This window comes from Arvicanthis niloticus, chromosome 2, assembly GCF_011762505.2.
Source record: "Arvicanthis niloticus isolate mArvNil1 chromosome 2, mArvNil1.pat.X, whole genome shotgun sequence".
Taxonomy (NCBI): Eukaryota; Metazoa; Chordata; class Mammalia; order Rodentia; family Muridae; genus Arvicanthis; species Arvicanthis niloticus.
In genome coordinates this window covers 98,415,465-98,439,379 of record NC_047659.1, presented here as the reverse complement: position 1 = coordinate 98,439,379, position 23,915 = coordinate 98,415,465, and the positions used below count along the sequence as shown (strand labels likewise).

The window sequence follows — 23,915 nt, the reverse complement described above, 5'->3', positions numbered from 1 at the left end:
AACAGGAAGCAAACTAGGCCACTGGGCCCTGAGGACCCTTGGAGCTGCCCATGACAGAAAAGGGAGAGCCAGTAACTCTACCAAACCCAGAGAGAGGCGCTTAGCTGGGGCTGACCACCCACCCTCCCTAGGAGCAGGGCTCCTGCCTTCAGAAGCTCCGTCTGAGGCCAGCGGCCCCCACGTCAGTGCAGGTATGATGAAGATGAGTGAGCCAAAGAGAGCTCCTGATGTGCTGTGTAGCCTGAAGTGACTGAGACCTGCTTCTGTCCGCCTCCCAAGAGGGTCCTGGCCTGTAAGGTTTCCATGTGGCTGGTGGCAAAAGGGGGGTCTGAGGAAGACGGCAGAAGTGACTCCAGGTATTTGCAGTTCTAGGCTGTGTTCACGTCTGAGATTTGCAGCTCCCAGAAGAAGGTTTTTAGGGCAACAGACATTTTTGGAGCTCTTGTGAGATTAGACCTGACAGCACACAGTGATGGCCCCCTCACAAGTAAGGGCTGTGAGGCGTAATCCCTGAGAGATGTTCCTACTGGCTCTCCAAGGCCCAGACACAGAAATGGCCTGAGGTAAAGACATGGAACTTGAAGCTCATCAGAGCTGAGTCTGAGAGGCCAGGAGAGGAAATAATTAAACTTGAGTCTGGTATGGAAAGGCCTTGAACAGGAACTGGAGAGGGTTCGAGAGACTCCAAAGTCTTTGGTTGTGTTTTTGTGAGTTTCTCTCTTAGATAGGAGAGGGTTCCAGTTAGCTGTAGTGGCCCACAGCTGAGTATTCAAGTGTTATAATACAAAGAAGAAAACAGCCTCCTGAAACTTGGAATTATCCCTCCCTCTTTCTCTTGCAATCTTGTACCCCACCTAAGGAAGCCACAGCCAAGACTCATCCATCAGCCTAACAGTTGTCAAACCACACTGGGCCTCCTTCAGCATCCTAAACCTTTTTGGGGGTTCAGCAGGCCCCCAGTCTTCTCAAATCCCGACAGTTTAAGGGAATTCAGCCTGTGCCCATGTGGCAGAGCAAGGCTGAGGTCTGCTGAGGAGCTCTGCTTCAACCTTCTCATTCCTCCACCTCCCAGAGACCCTGGAAGGACCCTGGAAATGCCTGTGGCCCTGGAAAGGTCCCTGAGAGAACTGAGGAAAGGGGGTCAGGTGACTTGAGGCTCCTCACAGGGAGTTTTATGAGGGAGACCTGCTGGGTAGGACTGGGGAGGTTGTTGGCTCCCTGGTAGGCCCAGGATGGGAGGATTCTGGTCTAGACTAGCTCTGCCATAGTCTGTTACTCCCATGGAACTCATATCAGAGAAGTGGAATCTCAGCGAGGGTGCCAAGCAGAGACTTGTGGCTCTCCAGAAAGAGGCACTGGCTTGGAGTGGAGTGCTCAGAAGACCCTGCCTCTCAGAAAATGCCACGAATAAAGACAGGTCTTTTTTTGTTTTGTTTTGTTTTTTGTTTTTTTCGAGACAGGGTTTCTCTGTGTAGTCCTGGCTGTCCTGGAACTCACTCTGTAGACCAGGCTGGCCTCAAACTCAGAAATCTGCCTGCCTCTGCCTCCCAAGTGCTGGGATTAAAGGCATGCGCCACCACCGCCCAGCAAGGACAGGTCTTGATTCACAAATTGTGGACATGTAACCGGTGGGTAGGAAGTTCCCCCAGAACTGGTTCTAAGCGAAGACAGCCTGGATTTACTACTTTGTTGGGTAGGTGAAGACACAGCTTTTCTGAGTTTTGCATCATTAGCATCAACTGGGATGATGACCCTTTTCTCCTAAGCCCACTGTGCTACTCCAAGACGTTGTGGGAACTTGCCTAATGCCAAGTCAGCTGGGAAGATTGGCCCTGACCCGGGAGCCTCTGGGGACCTTGTCATCCTCTTTTCCAGAGAGTCCTACATCTGCTAAGTCCCTTGCCCAGAGTGAAGTCCTGCTGCGCAGATGGCAGAGTTGTCACCTTCCCTCTGGGGACAGCTTTCCTGCCTCGGGATCAGCAGCCCCAGGGTTTTTTTGCCCAGAGGGTCTAGCAGCTGAAGCTAATTGGCTGACTCAATAAAAAGGGGGTGAGACAGGGTAGAGAGGACAAGCAAGGGCTCCCGGGCTTTCTGGGAAGGAGGAGGTGGCTCAGGCTCTGTTTCCATGGGAACTACTGGCACAGGCAGGCTTCTCCAGGCGCCAAAAAGGGAAACTTGGCGCAGGTTTCGGCACCTGGCTCCTGGTAGATTCCCTCAGGCATTAGAAAATGCCCAAGAGCTTGTCTCCTATAGGGCAGGAAGGAGCCTTCCCAGGGATGCTCAGAACCCTTGATCTCTTCTTCCACCCTCAGGTCCCACTCCAGGAGATCTAGGGGAGGTCCTGTGGTTGCTCTGAATGCCTGAATTTGGTCCCAACCAAATTCAGTCAAAGGACAGTGAAACTGGGAAAGTGTGAAGTGTTCGATCGGCTTGGAAGATTGTCATACTGCAAGGCCTATGAGGGGTGGCACAGAGGTGACTAAGGATGGGAGAGAGAAACAAGAGGTGAAGGACCCCAGGTGTTACCTTAATGATGTAATCCCAAGGGCTCCTCTCTGTCCTGTGCAGGGACTGGTGGTGGAGTACTCTCCCTTCTTTCCCTGCGACTGGGAAGGGTGGGAACAGACCCTGTACCAGAGGGAAATGAGAGCTAGGGACAGACTCTGAACCTAGACAGGGGAACAGATAGGCTGAGAGGCCAGGACTAGGAGCCCAGAAGAAAGAGAAACTGCAGATTGTCAGGATGGAGGCGAAGGAGAGGGGAGATAAGAGGGGGAGGGAAGAGGCAGAGGAAGAGAGGTGGAGCTAAGACCCGGGAGGAAGGGAGGGTGGAAGGAGTGGGCAGGGGGCGGGAGAGAAACCTCCAGTGACAATTGCGTCTGGGTCCAAGCAAACATGAGGCAGCTGCCAGCCGGACCAAGCAGTCTGGCTTTTTTGGGCTGCAAAGCGGGAAGATTAGTGACAGTCTCTTTCAGCAGCCGAGATGCAGAGGACCAAGGTAGGCGCTAAGGGGCTGAGGACTTGCCTGGACTTGGGGAATGTGGGGCTTCGGTGTTGGTCTTGACCAGAGAGTATTGTCACAGTGGTCCTTGGCCCCTACTCTTGTTGACCCATATAAGGGAAAGTAATTGTTCAGGGTTTCCTGCCTGGGAGGCTGGAATCCTCTAGCCTTTTGGATGGAAGAGGCTCTGGGTGTCTGTGGGCAGAGGAGAAGCTTGAGATTAGCTCCATGGCTTGTCCTGTTAAATTAGGTCCTTGGGGCGGGGGCCAGGGTAGCTGGCCCTGACCCTAGCCTCATAGACCTTAGTGAGACACAGGAGCATGGAAAAGGGTGTCTTACATGCATGGGCTAGCCAGTGAGCAAAGCTTTGAAGTAATCCTTCAATGCATGAATACCCCCTTCTTCTTAAAGTACTATGAGACCCCCTAATAAGATCACAAACATCTCTGCCTCTGTGGAGCTGTGGGGGGATGGAGAGGGAGGGGAAGCAAAGAGGCTCCTGGTATAAAGTTCAAGAAATCGTAGCCAGGTGAGGGAAAGAATGGAGCCAAGAAAAATAAGCTGTGCCCTGGCTTAGCATTGACCCTCAGAAAGTCTGACCTGGAGCCCGGCATGCTGCCCACAAGTCTGGGATGGTCTTGCTCAGGGAGAGAAAGGACCAAATCCAGGACCAGTTGAATGCCCCAAATAAGGAAATCAAGGTCTTATTTAAAAAAAAAAAAAAAAAAAAAAAAAGAATAGATATTGGGCTGGCATCTAACAGTCCCTCCTCCTAAAAGATGGCTTCTTGACCCCCTTCCCCATGAGAACGAGCAGCTCAGAGAGGGCTGGAGACTAGTTTCAGACCATATTACCCCAGTATCCAGGATACTATTATCCCTGTCCTGTCTGATCCATTTCCCAGGATACGGTGAAGGATCCGCAGATGGAACAAAGCCTTTGAGCACAAGAGCAGGGTATACTTTCTCTCTTGTCACACATGTCCCTAGCAACCTCAGGACTGGCAGGGCAGAAGCATAAATATCCCTCTGTCCCAGACTCACATCCACACTCACAGGCGTACTGAGTGCAGCATAGCTGTGTGCATTCACAAACATTGGATCCATATATCTTGTGATTGTACCCCTCCCTCACAGAGCCCAGCAACATGACTCTGTGTGCCCACAGATACAGGGATTTCTACAGCCATGTGTGCATAGATGTGCACACAGCTGGCTCTGTGTCCCAGCTGGGACTAGCATAGCCCCCTTCCCTTTGCCTCTCTCTGATGGCTCTAATTCCCAGAATTCTTCCTGGGTCCTTAACCACTACTCCCCTACCAGTTGGGCAGAGTGAGTGGCCAGAGTCCCATAGTCCACTTGGCTGTTCTCTTGGTCATTGTGAGCTCCATCATGCCCACAGTTGGCTCCTGGACACCCATGGAATTTATTATACTTATGGCTGACCCTGGATTTCCAGGCATAGCCTGGGCCAGGATGGAAGCCAGCACCACAGTGACAGTGGAGGGAGATGGTTCCACTTGTCACAGTCAGAAGCTGATCCAGTTCTGTCCCTGCCTTCTCTCCATACCCTAGCCATTCCTTTATTGGCTTTCATTTGGCCCTGCAGAGTGGACACTACCATCTTTATTCTAATTCTCCCAAAGCTCAGAGTGGGCACTAACCACAATGCCAGGCCTCCTGGCCAAACCCTGGGTCAGGAGGAGCGAGCCAGCAACATTCAGATTCTGAGGAGGTAAAGTGGACACCAGATCAGTTTGTCTCTGGGAGGATCTCCAGTTTCTTGCAAGACTGACCTTAGTTTGCCCTGTTTGCAAAGGCGAGAACTGAGCACAGACAGGGCCACCCTGCCGTCTAAGGCATTACCCTCATGTAGCCCACCAAGTAGGACTTGGTGTTGTTCTTACTCTACAGGCAAGGAACAGAGGCGAGTCCTGACTGCAGGCAGCATTGGGACTGGATCTGAGCCCTGTCTTGTCTTCTGCAGCACGGACCCCAAGCTCTGGGTGAGGGTGTCCAGTGGATAGTGGCAGGAGCAGACTCCAGGGGACAGGGGCATGCCTTTAACCAGGCATCCAAGGAGATTTGACTGGAGACTGACCTGTTTGTGCCTTCTTAGCCTGTCACTTAATGACACTGGGGACTCTGCCTCAGCCATGCATTACCCCCTACTTCCCCTTTCTGGGCTGTGGATCCAGACATGAAAAGGAAAGAACCTGAGGTTCCCTCCCTCCTCATTTCCTTCCTTTTCTTTTTCTGTTTCTTATAGCCAAGCAGGCTTTGCTATGTATCAGAGGATGACCTTGAGCTTCTGATTCCCTGCCTCTGTCTCCTGAGCTGTGGGATTGCAGGTGTGTGTGCCAGCATAGCCACTTCATGCTGGGCTTAAACCCAGGGCTTCATACACAGCAGACAAGCATTCTACCAACTTAGCTCAACTCAGCCTGATCCCTTTCTCTTATTCACATCTTCCCCAACAGTGCAGAGCTGTTTGGATAAACCAGGCTGGCCTTAAGAGTACCCTCTGCTCCCTCAGCCCCCTGGTCCTCACTAGGATTCTCAGGGGAAGTTGCTGGCTCCCCATGGCCCCTGTGAGGGCTTTCATGGAGAAGGCAAAGGACGGAAAGGGGGAAGAGCATCAGCCTTGACCAGCCCTGCCCCAGGTGGGATGTGTGCACAGCGTGGGTGACTCATAGCTCCCCCCAGCTCCCAGCTGACTGATGCCCCCCCCCCAACAGGTGCATCTGTCAGCTGTGATCAGCCCACATCCTAGAACACCACAGAGCAGCCATGTGACAGTGCCAGAGTCGGAGCACAGGGAGCTGACAGGCAGGGGGACAGCCAAGGGGGGCCTGTCCCTCAACTCTCCCTCTCTGGGCTATCTCAGCACTCTCTCCTTCAGTCAGGCTTGTGCTCCGCTCACACTCAAAGAGGCTAGACCGAGGGCATCACCCCTGCCTTCTCATGCTTCCAGACTATGGGGGACTTCTGGGACAAAGAGGAGATTTTTCCCTGGTGACATGCCCTCATCTGGCATTGTGGGAAAAGCCTCTTTCCAGACAGGCAGGCAGGGAGGTGGTCTCAGGAAGCTCACTTCTAGCTAGGGCTCTGTCCCCATGCCTCTGGGGCAAACTTGTCTCTCTCTGGGCCTCCAACTTCCTGCTGGAGACTAGGATATGCCCATAACCTCTGCCTGAGCCCCAGATAGGCTCAGCCCCCTGTGCTCTTTCGTGAGAAGCTGGAAATACCACACTGTAGCTATCCCCAATGCCCCATAAATATATAGAACAGCCCACTAGCCCATCAGCACCGACCCTCATTATTTGATGCTGGAGAGCCCTGGCCACAGAGGCTTAGTGAGGGCTCAGGGCTGGTTCTGTTGTCTGTGAGCCCTGGTTCTGTATCAGACAGGTCTAGGCTCAGCCCTAGCTCCTTAATATATCAGCTGTGTGTCCACAGACAGGTTGCCTAGCTTCTCTGTGCCATGGTTTCAGATCACTAACCTCCTAGAGAGATAAAATCGTTTACCAACACATTTAGCCTGGGCCTTATCTATCTGGTTGCTGAGTATAACTTAAGAAGGCATCCTGAAGAACAGCTTAAGTCAATTCCTGAGTTAATGGGGGTGTCCTCATTGCCAAGGGGAGTGGAGCTCCTGTCCTGGCAAGTTGGTAGGAGCCAGACAGAAGACTAGGACGGTGCAACTCCATCTGCTGCTGCATTGCTCTGAATGTAAGGACCAGGGATGTGTGCACACACACACATGTGCACATGTGAGGGTATGTACATTCCTGTGTGTGTGTACATGCTCCCACCTATAGGGACATGTGATTGTCTCAGCCTCCCGTGCCAGGATGATCTACCTAGCTCACATCTGTCTGTGCCCAGGGGTGGGTGGAGAGAACTCGGGCTCGAAGCTCTCCAGTCCCTGGGGGCCTGCACGACACAACACCCACCACTGCTTTCCGCCATCTGTCCCATTCGATGGAAATAGAGCAAACAACTAGTGGGTGCTGGGTAAGCCAGAATGCACCTAGGCAGTCCCTATAGAAGGAGGGGTGCAGGTTAACCCCACATCTGTCTCAGAGACTAGTCTCTGAGAACCTCAAGCACCCCTCCCCTGTCAAGGCCCAGAATTTTCTATTTGGTGGGATAAGTACTCTAACCCTTAGCTGCACTTCTGACTCTACAGAGTAGAGGTTTGGGGGGGGGGGTGTTTGTTTTGTGGCTGGTTTGTTTTTTGTTTGCTTGTTGTTTAATAAAAATGAGGCAGGTGATATGGTCCCCAGGCAGCAGACCCCTCCTGTTCAGGTAGACACAGCTATTTAGATCTCCAGATACAATGTTCCTTGGTTAGGGGTTTTGGAATTCCTCTTGCTGCCTTGCACAAGTAGTAAGACCCCTAACTCAGGGCCATAAATAGCAATAATTGTCATGATGGGGGTAGGGTGCTTATCTTTGTATTTATAACTTCACCTGTATTTCCTATAACTCTGAGAGGGCATGCTATGAACCCTATCTACAGATGAAGAAACTGAGGTTTGGGGTAGTCAAGTACTTGGTCCAGGATTTCCCAATGAGGAAATAAGGGTCCAGCATTTAAGTCTCTGCCTGGCTGGCCATGGGTCTCTTCCCTCTGTACTCAGCTGCCTGAAATAACGCCAGCCTTCCTGGATTCTCCCAACTGCCCAAAGCGAGGCTGCTGCCTCTACACCAGCATCCAGTGTGTCCTTGTTGCTTTTAGAAAACTTCTCACTGTTGTTTTCATTCATGAGGCAGAGAGCTGGTTTTATTTTGTGGTATTTGTGTGTGCGTGTGTGTGTGTGAGTTTGTGTGTGTGCGTGTGTGTGTGGTATGTGTGCGTGTGTGTGCGCGCGCGTGCTTGTGCATGTGCTTGTGCTTGTGCTTGTGCTTGTGCTTGTGCTTGTGCATGTGCTTGTGCATATGTATCAATGCATTTTGCATGCACATTTATGCCTAAGATATACACCTGGTGAACTGCTGGGTATTTTAATAGAAACTTGTCAGAACTGTCCACAGCCTTCAGCTATGAATCCCGCCCAACTGGCTAGCATATGCCCACTGGATACCTCTACTAATCTTCCCCTAGGCTAATGTTTGGGCTTCTCTTGGGCCATGGACTATACTAGCTACTGAGAGTCTCGCCTTTGGGCTCCTCAGTAGTCTGACTTCATCCTTTTCCCAGACAGGCCCTCAAAGGGGAAGTTATTCCCTGAGGTCATGAGCATCGTGTCAGGTAACAGTCCACGGGTATCATGGCTTTCAGGGAACTTGTGTTGGGTGAGGAACTGCATGGTAGGATGTCGAGGGTCCATGGGCTACTGTGGTGAAACTCTCGGGACAGCAGTGTCCAGTGTGGAGCTGGACCACCATTGGGGAGATAGAGGCATGAGGGGGATGCTGTTCTCCCTCTGTCTCCGTTGGGTCAGGCTTCTGACCCTGAAGCCTACATCACTGCCTTCATCTCAGCACATCCTAAGCATCTGACTTTAGCCTCTTTGTTCCATCCCACATGCACAGGTGCTCAGGTCAGAGGATCAGAGGATGATCTGCAAAATTCAGTTCTTCTACCATGTGGGTCCTGGGGATAAACTCAAGTCCCCAGGGGTGACCCCAAGTGCTTTCACACACTAAGCTGTCTTATCAACCCCAAAGGAAACTTTTATTGAGCAAAGCATGGCTCTAAAAACAGAGCACACACCCCATGTCTACTCTGCCCAGTTTTCATCAATGTTATACTGGTGGCATGTACCAACAATCTCACTATCTGGGAAGTAGGAGAAGAGGCATCAGGAGTTCAAGGTCATTCTTAGAAAACTGAATTTGATGCCCACGCTGGGATATAGAAAACCCAGACTCAGACAGACAGACAGACAGACAGACAGACAGACAGACAGAAAACAAAGCAAAACAAAAAACCCCCAAATCCTAGTACAAGCTGGGTATACAGTGCGGGCCTTTAACCTTTGACCTCAAGAAGCAGAGGCAGCACTCAGGAGGTGGAAGCAGGTGGATCTCTGTGAATTTCAGTCTAGCCAGCTCTACATAATTAGACCCTGTTTAAAAACAAAACCCAACTAGTACAATCTCACACCCCATGTCATGGACACTGATGCCGCCGCCACTCTCAGGCAAGTTGTCTCAGTGGCTCGTGTGTGTGTGTGTGTGTGTGTGTGTGTGTGTGTGTGTGTGTGTGTTGGCTGTTAGAACATTGTCACCTGTAATTCGTGAATCCACCACTACCATCAAGATACACAACAGCTCTGTCCCCAAAAGGTCCTTTTGTCGACCTTTCATATCCACACCTTTCTCGTCCCTCTGCCCTTCCCCCACCCAATTCTTGGCCTTTTAATCTGCTCTCCATTGCTAATATGCTGTCATTTCAAACTGCTATGTAAATAGACTCACGTGGCATGTGACCTTTCAGGACTGGCTTTTTCATTCTGCTTAATTCTGACTCTTCAAGTTGTGATGAGTGTCCGGGTCCTTTCTTCTCATGGGTGGGTATTTCTGGGACACCCTTCTGTATCGTCCCTCAGGTTCATCATTCCCCCACTGAGGGACATCTGGCTGTTTCCAGTTTGGGGCTCTTACAAATAAAACTACCATGAATATTCAGGAGTAAGTTTTTGTTTGAACGTAGATTTTCAACCACCTGGGACAAACTCCCGAGACTGATATTGCCAGGCTATGTGTTAGCTGTGTGTTCTGTTTGCTAAGGACCTGTCACGCTGTTCTCCTGAGTGGCTAAAGTACTCTGTGTTCCCAGTGACCAGGTAGAAGTGGCCCAGGGTCCCCATCTGCATGGCATTAGTTTTAGTTTTTATTTCAGGCACAAAGTGTTTCTCATGGTGGCTTTCTTTTTCTTTCTTTCTCCCTTTCTCTCTCTCTTTCTTTCTTTAAATTATTTATTTTCATTTTATGTACACTGGTGTTTTGGCTACATGTTTCTGTATGAGGGTTTCATATCATCTAGAACAGGAGTTACAGACAATTGTGAGCTGCCATACAGGTGCTAGGAATTGAACCTGGGTCCTCTGGAAGAGCAGACACTGCTCTTAACCACTGAGCCATCTCTCCAGCCCCCCTCATGGTGGCTTTCTTTAAAAATGCGTGTGTGTGTGTGTGTGTGTGTGTGTGTGTGTGTGTATCTGTTTGTCTGTGTCTGTGTGTATGTCTGTGGGGGGGTAGGTACAGAGATCATTTTTTTTTATCCCACTTTCGTAATCTTTGTGAAACTCACCTTTGTGTAGGTTCATTAGGCTTGTAGGCACTTCATCCACTTTAGCCATCTTGCTGGCTCTCATGGTGGATTTCAATGGCATTTCTGTGGTGGCAGAAGATGGCATTTTCCCAGGTGTTTATGTGCCATCTCTGTTCCCTTTGGTGACATGTCTGTGTATCTTTCTTCTGGATGGATTATCCTAATACTGTAGGGTTTGGAAAATTAAGGGCTCATAGGTGCCAGGTTCTATGGTAAAACAAGCAATTACACACACACACACACACACACACACACACACACACACACACACACGTACGTAGTCTCGGAGCTGGCATTCTGGCGAAAGTAAAATAACAAGCCATTTGATGCTTCCAGGAGCTGCAGCGACAGAGGCTGAGGTGGAGGCACAAGGGAGTGACCTAGTTAGAGCAGTGCTTCAGGGGTCTGACACCTGAGTGTGGCCCTGAGCATTCAGAGGACAAGCCTCCAGTGCAGGGATCAGCAGATACCCAATACTCAGGCAACGCTGTGGAAAGAGCCAGCCTGAGAGGAGCACAGTGAGCTGGGGGCAGGCATGTGACATGGTTTGATTTGCAAAGTGACAGAAAGCCATCAGGGACTCTGAGCAGGGGCAAACGGATGTTTAATATCTTCCACTGTCCTCAATGACCCAGAAGCCCTCACTCTGTCACCTCCCCTCACAGAGCCCATAAGAGTGAAGGGGCAGTGGGGTCGCCTCCCTCCCCTCAATGCCTTTGAGCCTGGGAGGCAAAAAGAGGGTGTCAGGAGAGCGATTTAACATTCCTTGGCAGCTCAATCAGACCCTCTCCCAGACAGACAAGTGTCAAATATTCATGAAGATGACCCGTGTTCACCCATTTCTGTTCCTGCCTCCTTCACAGTGGGATGGGCCCAGGCCACGAGCTTGACTCTTCTGTGGGAGAATGGACAGGTTTCCTTTTCTCTGCCTTTTTTTCTCTTCAGAGATCTCTGCTACCTCAGGAAGGGAAATTGTTACATCCTTTGCCTTGAGGGGCTCAAATTGAGAATTCTGGCCACTCCACTAGGTAGAGGAAGCCAGTGTAGGTGTCTAGATATCACCCTAACTCTTTACCAGGGAGAAAAAATGGCACTAGGACCTCTTAGCCCAGTGCGTTCATAAACAGTTACTTTGGGAGATTGTAGATCTAGTTAAGGGACCCAAATACCCACCTTCTGAAATCTCTCCAGGGACCTGGTCCCATGAACAGCTACTTTGGAAGCCTGTGGTCAAGATTATCTGAATTTTGGAGTCAGAATGCCACACCACAGTGTGATGTGTGCCCACACTCCTCGGGGACTTAGTTTCCTTACCTGTAAATAGGTGGTGTGATCCACCTCACAGGATTGTGACAAAATGATTGTAGCATGCATTGTGGGGTCTCAGCCTGCCCTGGGGGAATCACAGGGTCCACCACACCTGCCTAGGGTTTGAGACAAATTCTACTGGTGCCAGCACTGTGGGTGAGGGTAGGGTGGGGTAGGTTTCTAATGAAGTGCCCCTGCTAATGGCATTGAGGCTCTGAGGTCCATCTCAGCTTCTGCTCCCCTGCCCACGTGCAGTCTTCAAGCAATGAATTCATGAGAGGATGAAGGACCAGCTGCCTGACCCACCCTGCCTCCTACTCCTTGACCAATATACAGATTTTATCCATCAAAGCCGTTCCTTTCCTGAAGGAGATGCTTGATAATGTAGAAGGTGCCTCTGACCCAGCTGGGGCAGGGTATGTAGGAGCATGTGCCTGTGTGTGGGCCTGTGTATGTATGCATATGTACACACATATGTGTTTAAGTATGCAAGTGTGTATGCACAATATATGTAAGGAGATGCCTCCTTCCGTATCCCTGGCATCCCTTTCCTCCACACCAACGTTCCTCACTACCAAGTGAGCCTTGGAGAAGGGAAAGAATGTAGGGGTTGTTGCTGACAGTATGAGGTGACAACTGTGAGCCAAGACCTACCTGTTCCATGGCTGTGCTAGTGGGAGACAGGACACAGCTGAAGCAAACCAGATGCCCAGAGGGCTGTCATGGCTGACTGCAGCCTGCCCAGCCAGGAGCTACCCTGCCACCACTAGGGACTAATGAAGGCAAGACAGTTTGATGGACAGGATTGAAGGCCAGTATTGCCATAGGCAAACAAACCTCTCTGCTCTGAATCCTTCACAGTGGCTCCAGGCTGACCTTTTCTGATTCACACCTACTCAAATTTAGGTCCAACTGTCTCTCAACACCCCCAGCCCCTGGGTTCCCCTAATTAGCTGGCCAGACGGCCACGGGAAGGCTTCTTTAGGTGGTCACACAGATTTTCATCCACAGCAAGGCCTTTACTGGGAGAAAGAAAATGCACTTACCTCACGGTATCCCCTGTGTGAACCCTCTCTCTTCTCTAGGCTTCAGTGAGTTCTCTAAGGAGCTATTCAGTTCTGTCAGCCAGGCTGGTGAAAGGGGAGCTTGAGATAAATAAGACTGGGCTCACTTATGGCCTTGCTTCTCTGGAACACTTCTTCTGGGGCCCTGCCCCATGCCAGAGCCTAAGTGCAGGATGGAAAGAAACCATGAGGGACGGTGGGGGCAGCAGGGCTCAGGAGGTGGGGCTGAAGGGGGTCTTCTAGCCAGCGCTTGCAGAGGAGGTTCCTGATAGGGTTAGGACTGGCCTCATCCAGGATATCAGAGTGGCAGATAGGACCTTCTGGAGGTCCCTCCTGCGAGCGTGTGCTTAGGAAGCCTCCTCCCTCCATTCCCTCTACAGGAAGCAATGAAGGCATCCGATGGCAGCCTCCTGGGAGACCCTGGGCGCATACCGCTGAGCAAAAGGGAAGGCATCAAGTGGCAAAGGCCACGGTTCACCCGCCAGGCCCTGATGCGTTGCTGCTTAATCAAGTGGATCCTGTCCAGTGCTGCCCCACAAGGCTCAGGTAGGACAAGAGTGACTGGTCCAGACAGAGACGGTAGAGATCACGCTGAGCTCTGTCTTTCCTGAGGCCACAGAGGCCACCTTGGGCCATACTGCCTCCACCTCTGTTGGGAAATGTGTCTCCATTCCTTCACACTCTCTTTTAACTGATGCCCTGTTCCACACAGAGACCTGAGCTCTGGTACAGGATTGCAATGCAGGACATGGGGACAGCAGACCAGGACTGTGCGCAGGCTTTTCAGAGTGCCTGGGAGATGGAGGCAGGCTGGAGGCTGAGAAGCCAGGCTCTCCTCACCCAGCACTCCTGTGCAGCTAGCTATCTTGAACATCTCACACAACCTTTCTAAATCCTCCATAGAAAAGAGCCCTGGACCTACCCACAGGGCAGATCTAATACCTCCTGGTTCTTGCCCCATGTACCCAGAGACTGAGGCTGGCATTCTGGAGTGTTCATGGCATGGGAGTGAGACCAGCAGCAATAACTGCTTCTTCACAGCTATTTGGGTGTATTTACGAGGAATGGTAGTACAGTCCAGAGACAACCTCACAGAGCCCCTGCAGTCTCTCTCATACACACTCATACCTTTGCACATGAGTGTGCATACACTCATATGTGTGCATACGAGTACATATGCCATGCATGTGGAAGTGCAATCCCATACCAGCATTCCAGGATCAGTTACAAGGTCCCTCCCCATACCACTTCTGTTTTTGATGGCATAGAGGCATGTATGAGAATCTATCACCGGGACAAGGTGCATGCTTGGCCTGGAGACCTACTTTGTATGTTTTCTTAAACCACATGCTCTTGCTGTGTGATTTCCAGGGAGCCTCAGTCTCTTTGTCGGACAATGGGCACAGTCGGTGTTCCCAGCCTCCCAGGTTGGCTGGTATTCCTGAGTGGAGGAGAGGTAGCAAGCACAGTAGCCTGTGCATGTGTATGAAGTGACAAGGCTGCTGCATCTTAAGACCTCATCTTTATTGGCAAATCTACTCTGACTTGCTCTTAGCTTGATTCCATTCCGCGAGAGCCCCACCCCTTGTGAACTAAGGTCACTTTAGCTGACATTTGTTTCTCAACCTTTCCCATGGAAACACTAGCACATGTGGGGAGCCCTTCCTGGAGCCCAGCTGTTTTAAGGTCTTGCAGGTGGCAGAACGTGTATGATTTGCACTGCTGTGAAAATGTTTCCCACTGTCCACCAGAGTGGGCTCCAAGAGCTGTGGTACTCTGGTGTGGCCTCTGAGTGTGTCCACGAGACTCAGCTCTACCCAAGACGGCTCAGCTTTCTGTCCCCGAGTCTCACTCCCCCCACCCCCGATCTGTCATCTTGAGTTTTCCTGGACAGATAGAATATGACAGCCACACTCAAGCTCTTTGTTCTCCTCCATAAGTGCCACTCTGACCCGCAAGGCACTGGGCAGTAGTGGCTCTGGCTGGGACTGTGTACCTGTGAAGACAATGCCATGCCATAGTGCACTGGGTGGAGAGTTCCAGAGCAAGCAGGGTGTGTTCACACCCCATTCAGGGTGGCTTCTTAGAAGACAGACTCTTTTCCCAGTCATTCCCTTCAGAGGTACACAGTACAGGGCAAGGCCAGGAGAGCATGGAGCAGCCCAGCCCAGCTTGAATTTGCATGGATGGACATGTTTATCAGAAGTTGTTGAACACTGAGAGGAGATATGGCTGATGGGAAGCAAGCCGTGTTAAGCTGTGTAAAGCTCCCTTGCTCCCTCGTTCATTTTACTTAAGAGTCTACAGGATACCCACCCACCCCCAAAAAAGATTAAATGGCTTGTTCAGTTCTCCAGAGATTGGGGCCCAGAAGCACCTTCACCTTCCAGGCAGGGACCCTGCAGAATGAGGAGTGGAGATTCCATATGCCCTGATTCCCTTGAGTGAGCTCCTGCTTCAGCAACTCAGTCTGGACACATCCATCTATGTTCCTTAAGGACTCCATTGGTGTGGCCACATTGGCTATTTTGTGTGCATGTGAAATGCCACTCTGTGATGAGTTTGCTTCTCAGGCTCTGGGTGCACAGAACAATAAGCACCATTCAGAGGAGTTCCATCACATGTCTAGCGAGGCCTGCCACGGTATCCTGAGCACTGGGTGCCTGTGCGGTCCAGCAGCCCAGGCGCTGCCCTTGTTGGGGTTTTTCCATTCAGCTGTAGAATCAGAAAAACAGGTATCTGGGATTGCTGAAAGTGGAGGTCAAGGCTCAGCAGTGTCCCCAAGACTTCAGTGAGTTGGGACCTCAACACAGAATGGGCAAGACTCAAGGACCTCAAGGTGGGGGTACAAAGCTGGTCCAGTTGTAGCTGTGTCCTGGGAGTTAGCAGGGGCACAGCAGCAGGGTCTCTAAGATGCATGGGTCTGGAGGGTAGGGGCAGGATATGCAGCTTAACTCCCCACCCAGAAGCAGCCATTCTCAGCCCAGGACCCTAGGGACACATCCTCAGTATGCCAGAGCTGTGACTCTGGACTCCTCTGTGGGTGACCCTTTCTGGCAGAATGCCTTCGGAAGGAGGCATGGTTTCAGCTGTAGCCAATGCCACCAACTGGACAGACCTGCTTCTCAAGTCTGCCTGCCCAAGAAATCTGTGAGATTTGGGTTTCTTCAATTATCCAAGTTAGAATAAAATCTTCCCCAAATGGCCCAGGGTCCTGGCTGCCTGAGTTAAGCAAATGACTGAGACCGTGGGTCTGGGAAAAGTCACAGAAACTCGGGGGCAACAGGGAACCACAGTGTGACAAAGCCTACATCCCAGCTGTCACACTGCACAGCTCCCGCTTCTGAGTCACACAACACCACCATTCATGGACCCAAGGCTGTGCTCCCAGCCCTCCTGATGTGTGGACCCACAGGCTCATCAATCATGCAAGTCACAGGATCAGTACAGATTTAAGAAAGGACTTAGGGATTCCCCGTGCCTTGGGTTGCAGCATGGAGTGGCCATCTTTGATCTACTCCAGAGAGTTCTCAACAGAGTAAACCAAGCTTTCACTCCTTAGAGGTCTGCACCATCTGTGGCCCTGCCTAAGGAGCTACTGTAATTCCTGTTGATGTTGATGCATTCACTAGGATTCCCAGAGACACCACTGAGCTGAGACATTGTCCTCCCTTGCCACTCTGTGTTACTCTGTAAGCTGTCCCCAGGAACAGTACTATTACCTACCTGGGCTCTTATCAACTGGCCTGTTCTAACTGATAAGAGCAGCCTAAAGGGGCCAGGTGACCCTCTTAGCCTTTGGGGCAACAGCCCCTTGGATGTCTCCCCTTGGGGCTTCTACCTCTAGAGTCTAAATTCTCTCAAATGAAACCTAAAGTATTGGAGACAGGAAAAAGCACTGAGTGAGTAGGGAGCTTGAAGGACCACCTCCTGGCTTCACCTGGTCCCTGGGCCACCTTCTGAACAGAGAGGTAGATCGTGTTTAGCACTGTGACCTGTGTACGATCCTGACTGAATCTTGCAGCTGCTTCCAACCTTCCCTGTCTTTAGGCATGTCTACTTATCCAGCTGTGCCAGGAATGGGGAGAGGGGAAGAACAGCAGGATGTGGAACAAGCCCTTTGGTTAATGACAGTGACGTATGTGATCTCCAAGTGTGTGTGCACAGCAGCAGGAGTGCTGGAGGGTCTAAAACCAGTCAATCTCAGCGAGGCTTAAGAGTAGCCCCTTGTCTGCAATTGATGGCTATAGCTGATCTTGGCTGCCACCTGCTGGCTATCTGGACACAAGACAACATGCGGTCAGGGCAGCCAAGAAAGGGAGGCTCTTCTCTTGAATGCTGGGTAATATCAAATAGGATAAGTGGTACTTTGTTTAAGGCAGGTGCTGCCATGGCTAGGAGGAGAGGCCACCTGGCTCCTGTGCTGTCAGGCACCTGCCCAGCCCTGGCACCCTCTCAAAAGCATTTAGAAAGGATTCATGCCCCAGATGGGTCCTTCTCGGACCATGTCCCCCTTCCACCTCCCTGACACCTGACCCCATGGTTAACCACAGGCCATGATCGATAGGAAAGGTTCCCTCAGGCCACGGTTCCTCCCAGGCAGCATAAGAAGCATCTGTACACATTCTCCTCTCCGTGCCACAAGAATGAGAAGATGTCCCTTTCTACTGCCCTTGCCCCGAGGTGCCTCACGGCTTGGTGTCACCTTTCCTGCCACCCTGTCAGTCACATGCGATTTCTCTCAAACAGAAATCAGTGTAGTCAAAAGAAGAAAGGAGGAAGCAGCAAGTGCTGAGCTGCCTGCCTACAAGTCCACCCCAAACTCTAGCTTGGATCTCACCCACATCAGCACACCTGGTGATAAAGAGACACATACACAATCCACTAGGCCTGAGGCCAGCAATAGATTCCCAGTTCCTGGGGAGGGGGATGGAGAAGGGGTAGCTCAGGGCTCATGGCTATCCAAGTATCTACAGACTTCAATCTATCTCCATAATAGCTCAGTAGCCTGCAACTAGCTGTATGCAGAGGAAAAGAGACTATTGCCAAAGAAACATGTTTCCTGGAAACTTGAGTGCATGTGGTCCGCTTGTCAGGACCTGCATGGACCCAGAGGTTGTCACAACTTGCCTTAGACACATTTTTTTACGGTTGCTGCGTATACTGGGTTAGTAGACACAAGGCCTGGGCTGCCTGCTGGCCCTGCTGCACAGCCTTTGTGTGTGCTCAGTAAATAGCTCAGAGCAGCATACATGACCAGGTACACGACAGGTGTCACTAAATCCCCCAGTTTCTTCACCTGGTAGAGTGTACAGCACACACGAGTTCAGCTTCTACTTTGAGGAGGCAATTTGATTCGCCTACCTCTGTATGTAACAGAAGCCCTGAGCAACAGTGGCTCCATTTGAGTTAGGAAGTGACTGCAGATGTTTGCAAACTGCTCTTTGTCCCTTTCCTTCTTAGTTACAAAGTGGTTACTTCAGCTCTAGCCATTCTGGCATCGTTCCTGGCAAAAGAAAGGAAAAGACACATGGGAGGAGAAAGTTTGGCCAATGGTGTTAGTAAAGCAAGACAGGCACAGAAAGTTCTAGAAGGCTGTTTACATTTCACTAGCCAGAACTAAGCCACGCTGACTGTGAGGAACATGGGAGAATGGCACTGCTATTTTTCTGTTTTACTTTGAGACAGGCTCTCGACATTCCAGGTTGGCCTCAAACTTGCAGTGTAGCTAGGGCTGACCTTGACCTTCTGATCCTTTTGTCTCCAATCCCTGTGTAATGGGATTAAAGGTGTTAGCCACGACTTTTTGCTGGGGGTTGAACCAAGGGCTTCATGCATGTCAGGTGAGTGTTCTGCTGAGTGTGCTACATCCCTAGCCTAGAATAGCAGCTTCCTGGACATATTCCTCCCTCTGACAAATCCTGACATCTACAAGTAAAAGCAGAGAGAGGACTGGTTGCCTTGTTGGTGGCCAGAGGCCCTCAGCAAACTGTGGCATTTACCAAATATCTGGTAAAGGGAGTGGGGAGTCAGTGGTTTCTGCTCCAGCCACCTGTTCTTGGTTGTCCCCTCTCTTCATGAGAGAGACCACTTCCTCTCTCTGTTTGCTACTTCTCAGACACTCAGGTAGGATGGCACTCTGGGTAATAAGTAGAAGCCAGGAGTCAAGAGGAGGCTAAAGGCTGGGGCAGGGTGAGAACAGGCTGTGGAAAGTCCCTGGCCCTGTGAGGTTCACACCCTGAGTGGCAAGTCACACTGGGTGCCACCTCCTCCTGAGGTGCAGAGCAATGCCCACCCCTACCCAGGCTTTTTGCAGCTGCTGACACTTATTTGGGGAACAGTGAGCTCCTGGGTCCTGGAGGTTGAGGAGATAAATGCAGGTACAGGGAGACAGGCTCAGGGAGACATAGCAGATCCTGGGCTGAGGGGCTGTTAGTCTTTGGCGCTTTCCTAAGAGCTGGAGATAGTGAAACAGGCCAAGAGATAGGCTAAGACCAAGAGAGACACTGAGAGAGATTTGGAAGAGAAGCAGACTAGAAGCAGACTTGCTAGAGAGGGCAAGTCCTGCCTGAAGAAGGGTGCTGAGCCTAGGGTTTGGAAAGGGTGCCAGAGAACCAGGACCCAGGCAGCGCCATGTCAGGGTGTGGCGAGGGCTGCTACCCCAGACTGCAGGACTGTCAGCATGGCTGTAAGAAGCACCTGGGAGACATCATCAGCTTCTTCTTCCGCTTCATCTCCGGGAACCTGGCTCGAGGTGAGGGCTGCCTTGCTGGGACAGGGATACCAGGTGCCAGAAGATGCCATTTGGGGCTGGGGACTGTGGCTCCTCCTTTTGGGGTGGGGCATGGATAAAGGGGCTTGGGAGCAGGATAAGTCTCTGTGCTTTATACATTCCCATAGGGACCCCTGGCTCTCAGAAGACCAAGCTAAAGGCTCCCAGACTCATAAGCCTGGAACAAGATGGGTGGCCAGGATCCGTATCTTCATAATGGATATAGACCCAAGCCTGCTTAACTGCTCTAGAGGGCCCTCCCTGCCTGGCACATGTGGGCTCCCCTATCCTCACTGCTCTCCAGCTCCCTCCCTCCTCAAGGATTCCTCTTCTATCAGAGCCAATATGGATCTATCATGCCATGCAGAGGAGAGAGAGGAAAGAAGGGGGCCAGTGTGTATTGAAACTATAGAGGAGATCTATCAATGACAGCCTTCTTCATGCCTTCAGAAGCCAGCTCACAGAGAAGACCAGACAGGAAGCCTAGATCCGGCCTGGAGGTGGGAGGAGGGGATCTTCATAGTAGGCTGTTTCTATCTCGCTTCTCTGCCTCTCATCCAAGCTTGGCAGGGCTGGCTGGCTGGCAAAGGCACTTCCTACACAGAAGGGGAGGGAATCTTGCAGATGGGGATCTGAGAACCGGGGTGTTAAGAGCTTCAGACCTTGACGCTCAAGACTTCCTGGGCTCTTTTTCTTATCCTCTTATTGGAGGAAAAGGACATAGGCTAAAGTAGTCACATGATTCCCCAAAGAGACTTATAATTGAGTCCATAAAACAAAGATGAGCCCTCATAGGCATGTGACACACAAAGCAGCCTTCTGCTTCAGGGAGCTGTCAATGACCCAGAGGGGTGATATGCTGAGTGGTGAGCAAGCCAGACAAGCTGTCAACCTCACTCTTTGGGTTGGAGCCTGTTGTGCCCAGTGTGGGGCATCCACATGAGAGTCAGGCACACCTAAGAGCCATCAGGTTAGCAAATAGCACGTTGTTGTTGTTGGTGGTGGCGGTGGTGCTGATGCTGTTGTTGGTGGTGTGTGCATGCACAGGCTTGTGGCTTGGGCATAATGACCAGAGGACAACTCTTTGGAGTCTGTTCCCTCAATCCACCTCCACATGGATGATGCACAGGAATAAAACTCAGGAAGCCAGACTCATTTGGCAAGTGCCTTTACTGGCGGAGACACCCCACCAGCCCACAAAGAGCATTTATAAGAAGAAAAGCATGAAATTGCAATATATTTGCCCATTTCTAAATCTATGGGAAAATAACAGCTTAAACGCCAGAGTGATGAGAACATGATAAGAGGGAAGAGAGAAGAACCTGGAAGATGGATCCTGGCTCTCTTTCCCCGCTTGCACAAGGACTCTGCAGAGCATGCTCTCTGGTCCCAGAGGGGTAGCAGGTATTTAGACCATATCCATGAGCAACCAGGGAAGCCAGTCATTGCCTTGGCCCTGTGCCAGGCATGGGTCAGACCCCTCACCTTGGTCCCACATCCCCAAGTTCCCCTCCGGTCACTGAAGGGCTTAGATAGGGAGAAACGAGCTTAGTCTTTTCCAAGATACTCTTCTAGACTGTAAGGAGGTCACAGAGCAAGGCTACCTCCCAAGTCCCTTAGTATGACCTACATACAGAGTCATAGCTTTGTGTTGTCCTTGGGACTTCTGCTGAGGCTCGTGAGCCCCTCATCTCAGAGCCCCTCCAGACAAGGTTGAACAGAGACCAGGGGGGGGCTTCGGCTAAGGCAGCAGAGACCCTCTCTACACCTGTCACAGAGCCCATCTGACCTGAATTGTCCAAGTACCGTTCTGATGCCCTAAAAATATCTTTCTACAGATAGATCCAAGTGCATGCCCAGGTTCCACTGAACTCCTAATTGAGAATGCAGCCAAACGACAAAGCCGATTCCAATCAGAAGGAAACCCAGAGAGAGCTTGGAACACACAGGGCACAAGCAAGATGGCTTAGTTATACGCAAACGATGGGAAACAGACCAGGGGCCAGGAGGGACCATCCACACAAGGGCATCTTCTCTACGAGAGAAAAGAGGAAGCTTTAGGCATGTGCATCTGGGTACCAGTCATAACAACAGCCAGTTCTCGCTGGCAAGTCAGGTGATTCTGAAGGCAGGCTGATACCTTCATTTGCACAGTTTGTAAACAAAGTCCCATCTGCCAAGCCAAGCTCTGGCCTCTCACCACATCCATTTCTTCATCTGTAAGATGAAATGGATATAAAAATGAGATCACTGAGATGATCATGTCGGGTGTGTGTGAAAGGAGCCACTCTGCTTTCTGCTTTTATCTTGTTGAGCGGGCTCCTGGATTGGCTCTGTTCTGTACTGGTGCTGGGCATCGAGTCCCCTCAGTTTATTTATACATCAAATGTATACATACAACAGTATGCTCTTCAGGACCCCGTAGCAGCGGCTGGGCAAGCAATAATGGGACATGACTTTAACACTGAGCCGAGATTTCTTCTGTGTGTCGGTCAAGTTAGTATCCTCGTTTGTGACCGAGGACAGAGAGGATGAGTTTTTAAAGTCAACCAGTTGTGATTTCTCCCCAATCTGTTTGACCAGGCACAAGGCCTGGTGGAGGTTGGGGGTGTTGTGTATGCTATAACTTCCAGACTCCCACAGGGAAGGCTGACCTCTCACCTCTCACCTCTTGGTAGCCTGTCCCTAGCTGCTGTTGTCTGAATTCTGGAAGGTCCCATGCTCCATCACTGTTCTGTGCATCTGACAAACCTTTCCCAGGTTTTTTTCTAGTGAGGTGGACCCCATTAAAGCCTGCCACAAGCAGTGTAACCACCTTCCTTCAGAGAGAGGTGAGTTTTCTGGGCTGAAAAGGCTGCAATGGTGCAGGTTCCTTTCTGCTCCAACCTCTGCCCTTTCTGGCTCCTTCCTCTATAAGTCCAGATAAAGAGGAGAGGGGGAAGGACACACTGGAGCACTGACTGATGGGGTAGGCTGGATTCTCTACAAAGGTCTGTTAAATACTGGGTTTCAGCATCATCCCCACCTTCCCAGACCCAGACTTCCCCCTGGCCTGTATAGTTTTAAGTGGCCTGGGTCTCTGCCTCCCAGGTGGAAGGTTTTGAAGATTCTTTGAGATGATAGGAAATGGAGACAGGAGCAACTTTCAAATGTTCCAGACTGGAAAAAGAACATGTTTGGGGCTGCTCTGAGGAAAGACAGAAACATTGTGGCAGAGGAGGTGGCTGCCCTGACTGTTCCTAGGCAGATGGTTATGGACAGCGGAGCCTGGGCACCTCTTAGGAAAGTGCCCCTGAGCCTTTCCAACATCCCTGTCCATCCCTCTCTCCCACTCTGGACTATCACATCCCAAACTTCTCTCCAGCCTCTCCCCAGCCCCAATACCTGCCAAAGCAGCTTACTTAATAGGCATTTCTCCATCTGCTCACCAGGGGGCAGAAGAGGCTGGGGCAGCAGCCCTCTTGGACAGTTTTAACCTTTTAGGAAAGGTCTTACATGGGCTGTTAATTTCTGACGCACACATCCACTTCACACCTTTGAGAATTAAAGGCACGGGATCTGGCACTTATGGGCTGCTAGCTCTCTCTCTCTCTCTCTCAGGATGCATCTTGGTTCCTGATTCCCTGAGACAAGCCAAGAACAGACCAAGCACCTCTTCCAGTTGGCGGCCCACTCACCCCTGGCTGACCATAAAAATCTCTACTCTAGTAGTTAGGACTCCGTGTTCCTAAGAATGGCAGTGGCCTCATCTTATGCTACTCCAGAGGCTTCAAGGGTGTGGGTGGGGCTCCATGAAGGATGTTGTCTTTGAAGCCTCCTTTTGCAGTAAGCCCCGTTCCCATGTGAATAACTGGGCAGGCTCAGGTGGCAGAGAGGAAATAGAGTTGAAAGGACCTGGGTGTGGCCACAGGAAAATCTACATTTGCAGTCTTTCTCTGGACACATGGACCACAGCTCCTGACCTTCATAGACTGAGGTGTCTCTGAGGTGAAACAAGGAGCCGGGAGCAGCAAGTGTCCTTCAGTAGAGAACTAATTGCATCCCCTTTCCAAAGGCTTGGCTCTTGCTCTTTGGAAATAATGTGGAAGACTGTGAGTAGTTGGGGGGGGGATTTATTTATTTACTTTTTTGGAGACAATATCTCTCTATTATGTATCTCTGGATATCTTGGAACTCACTATGTAGACCAGGCTATCCTCAAACTCACAAAGATACACCTGCCTCTGCCTCCTAAGTACTGGAATTAAAGGAGTACGCCACCACACCAGGCTCAAAAAAAAATTGTTTTAATGATTTCCCATTGCAAACAAAGGGGTCACTCTTATGGACTTTTCCAACATGGAAGGAAATGGTGAGGGGGGTTTGAAGCCCAAAGGCTACAGCTCAAAACCCTTGCTTGGCCAAAGCTGGTTCAGGAGGTTGAAGAGAGTTCTAGGCTCTGGTTTAGTGACAGGCAGTAGGGTAAAATCGAGGGAAACTTCCTGGC

General features: G+C 50.9%; 1 protein-coding gene across 2 annotated transcripts in view; it reads left to right on the top strand.

Annotated features, from left to right (window-relative positions):
* The first annotated feature begins 2,842 nt into the window (after nucleotides 1-2,842).
* The window catches only part of Kcnip3 (potassium voltage-gated channel interacting protein 3), a 65,626-nt gene continuing 44,553 nt past the window's right edge, over nucleotides 2,843-23,915 (top strand). The window contains exons 1-2 of one of the 2 annotated variants that reach the window (XM_034494775.3): nucleotides 2,843-2,998; nucleotides 13,038-13,203. In XM_034494775.3, the coding sequence (XP_034350666.1) occupies nucleotides 2,896-2,998; nucleotides 13,038-13,203 (269 nt within the window). In that variant the 5' untranslated portion in view covers nucleotides 2,843-2,895. The remainder of the gene's footprint in view (nucleotides 2,999-13,037; nucleotides 13,204-23,915) is intronic. The other variant, XM_034494776.2, reaches the window with a different exon arrangement.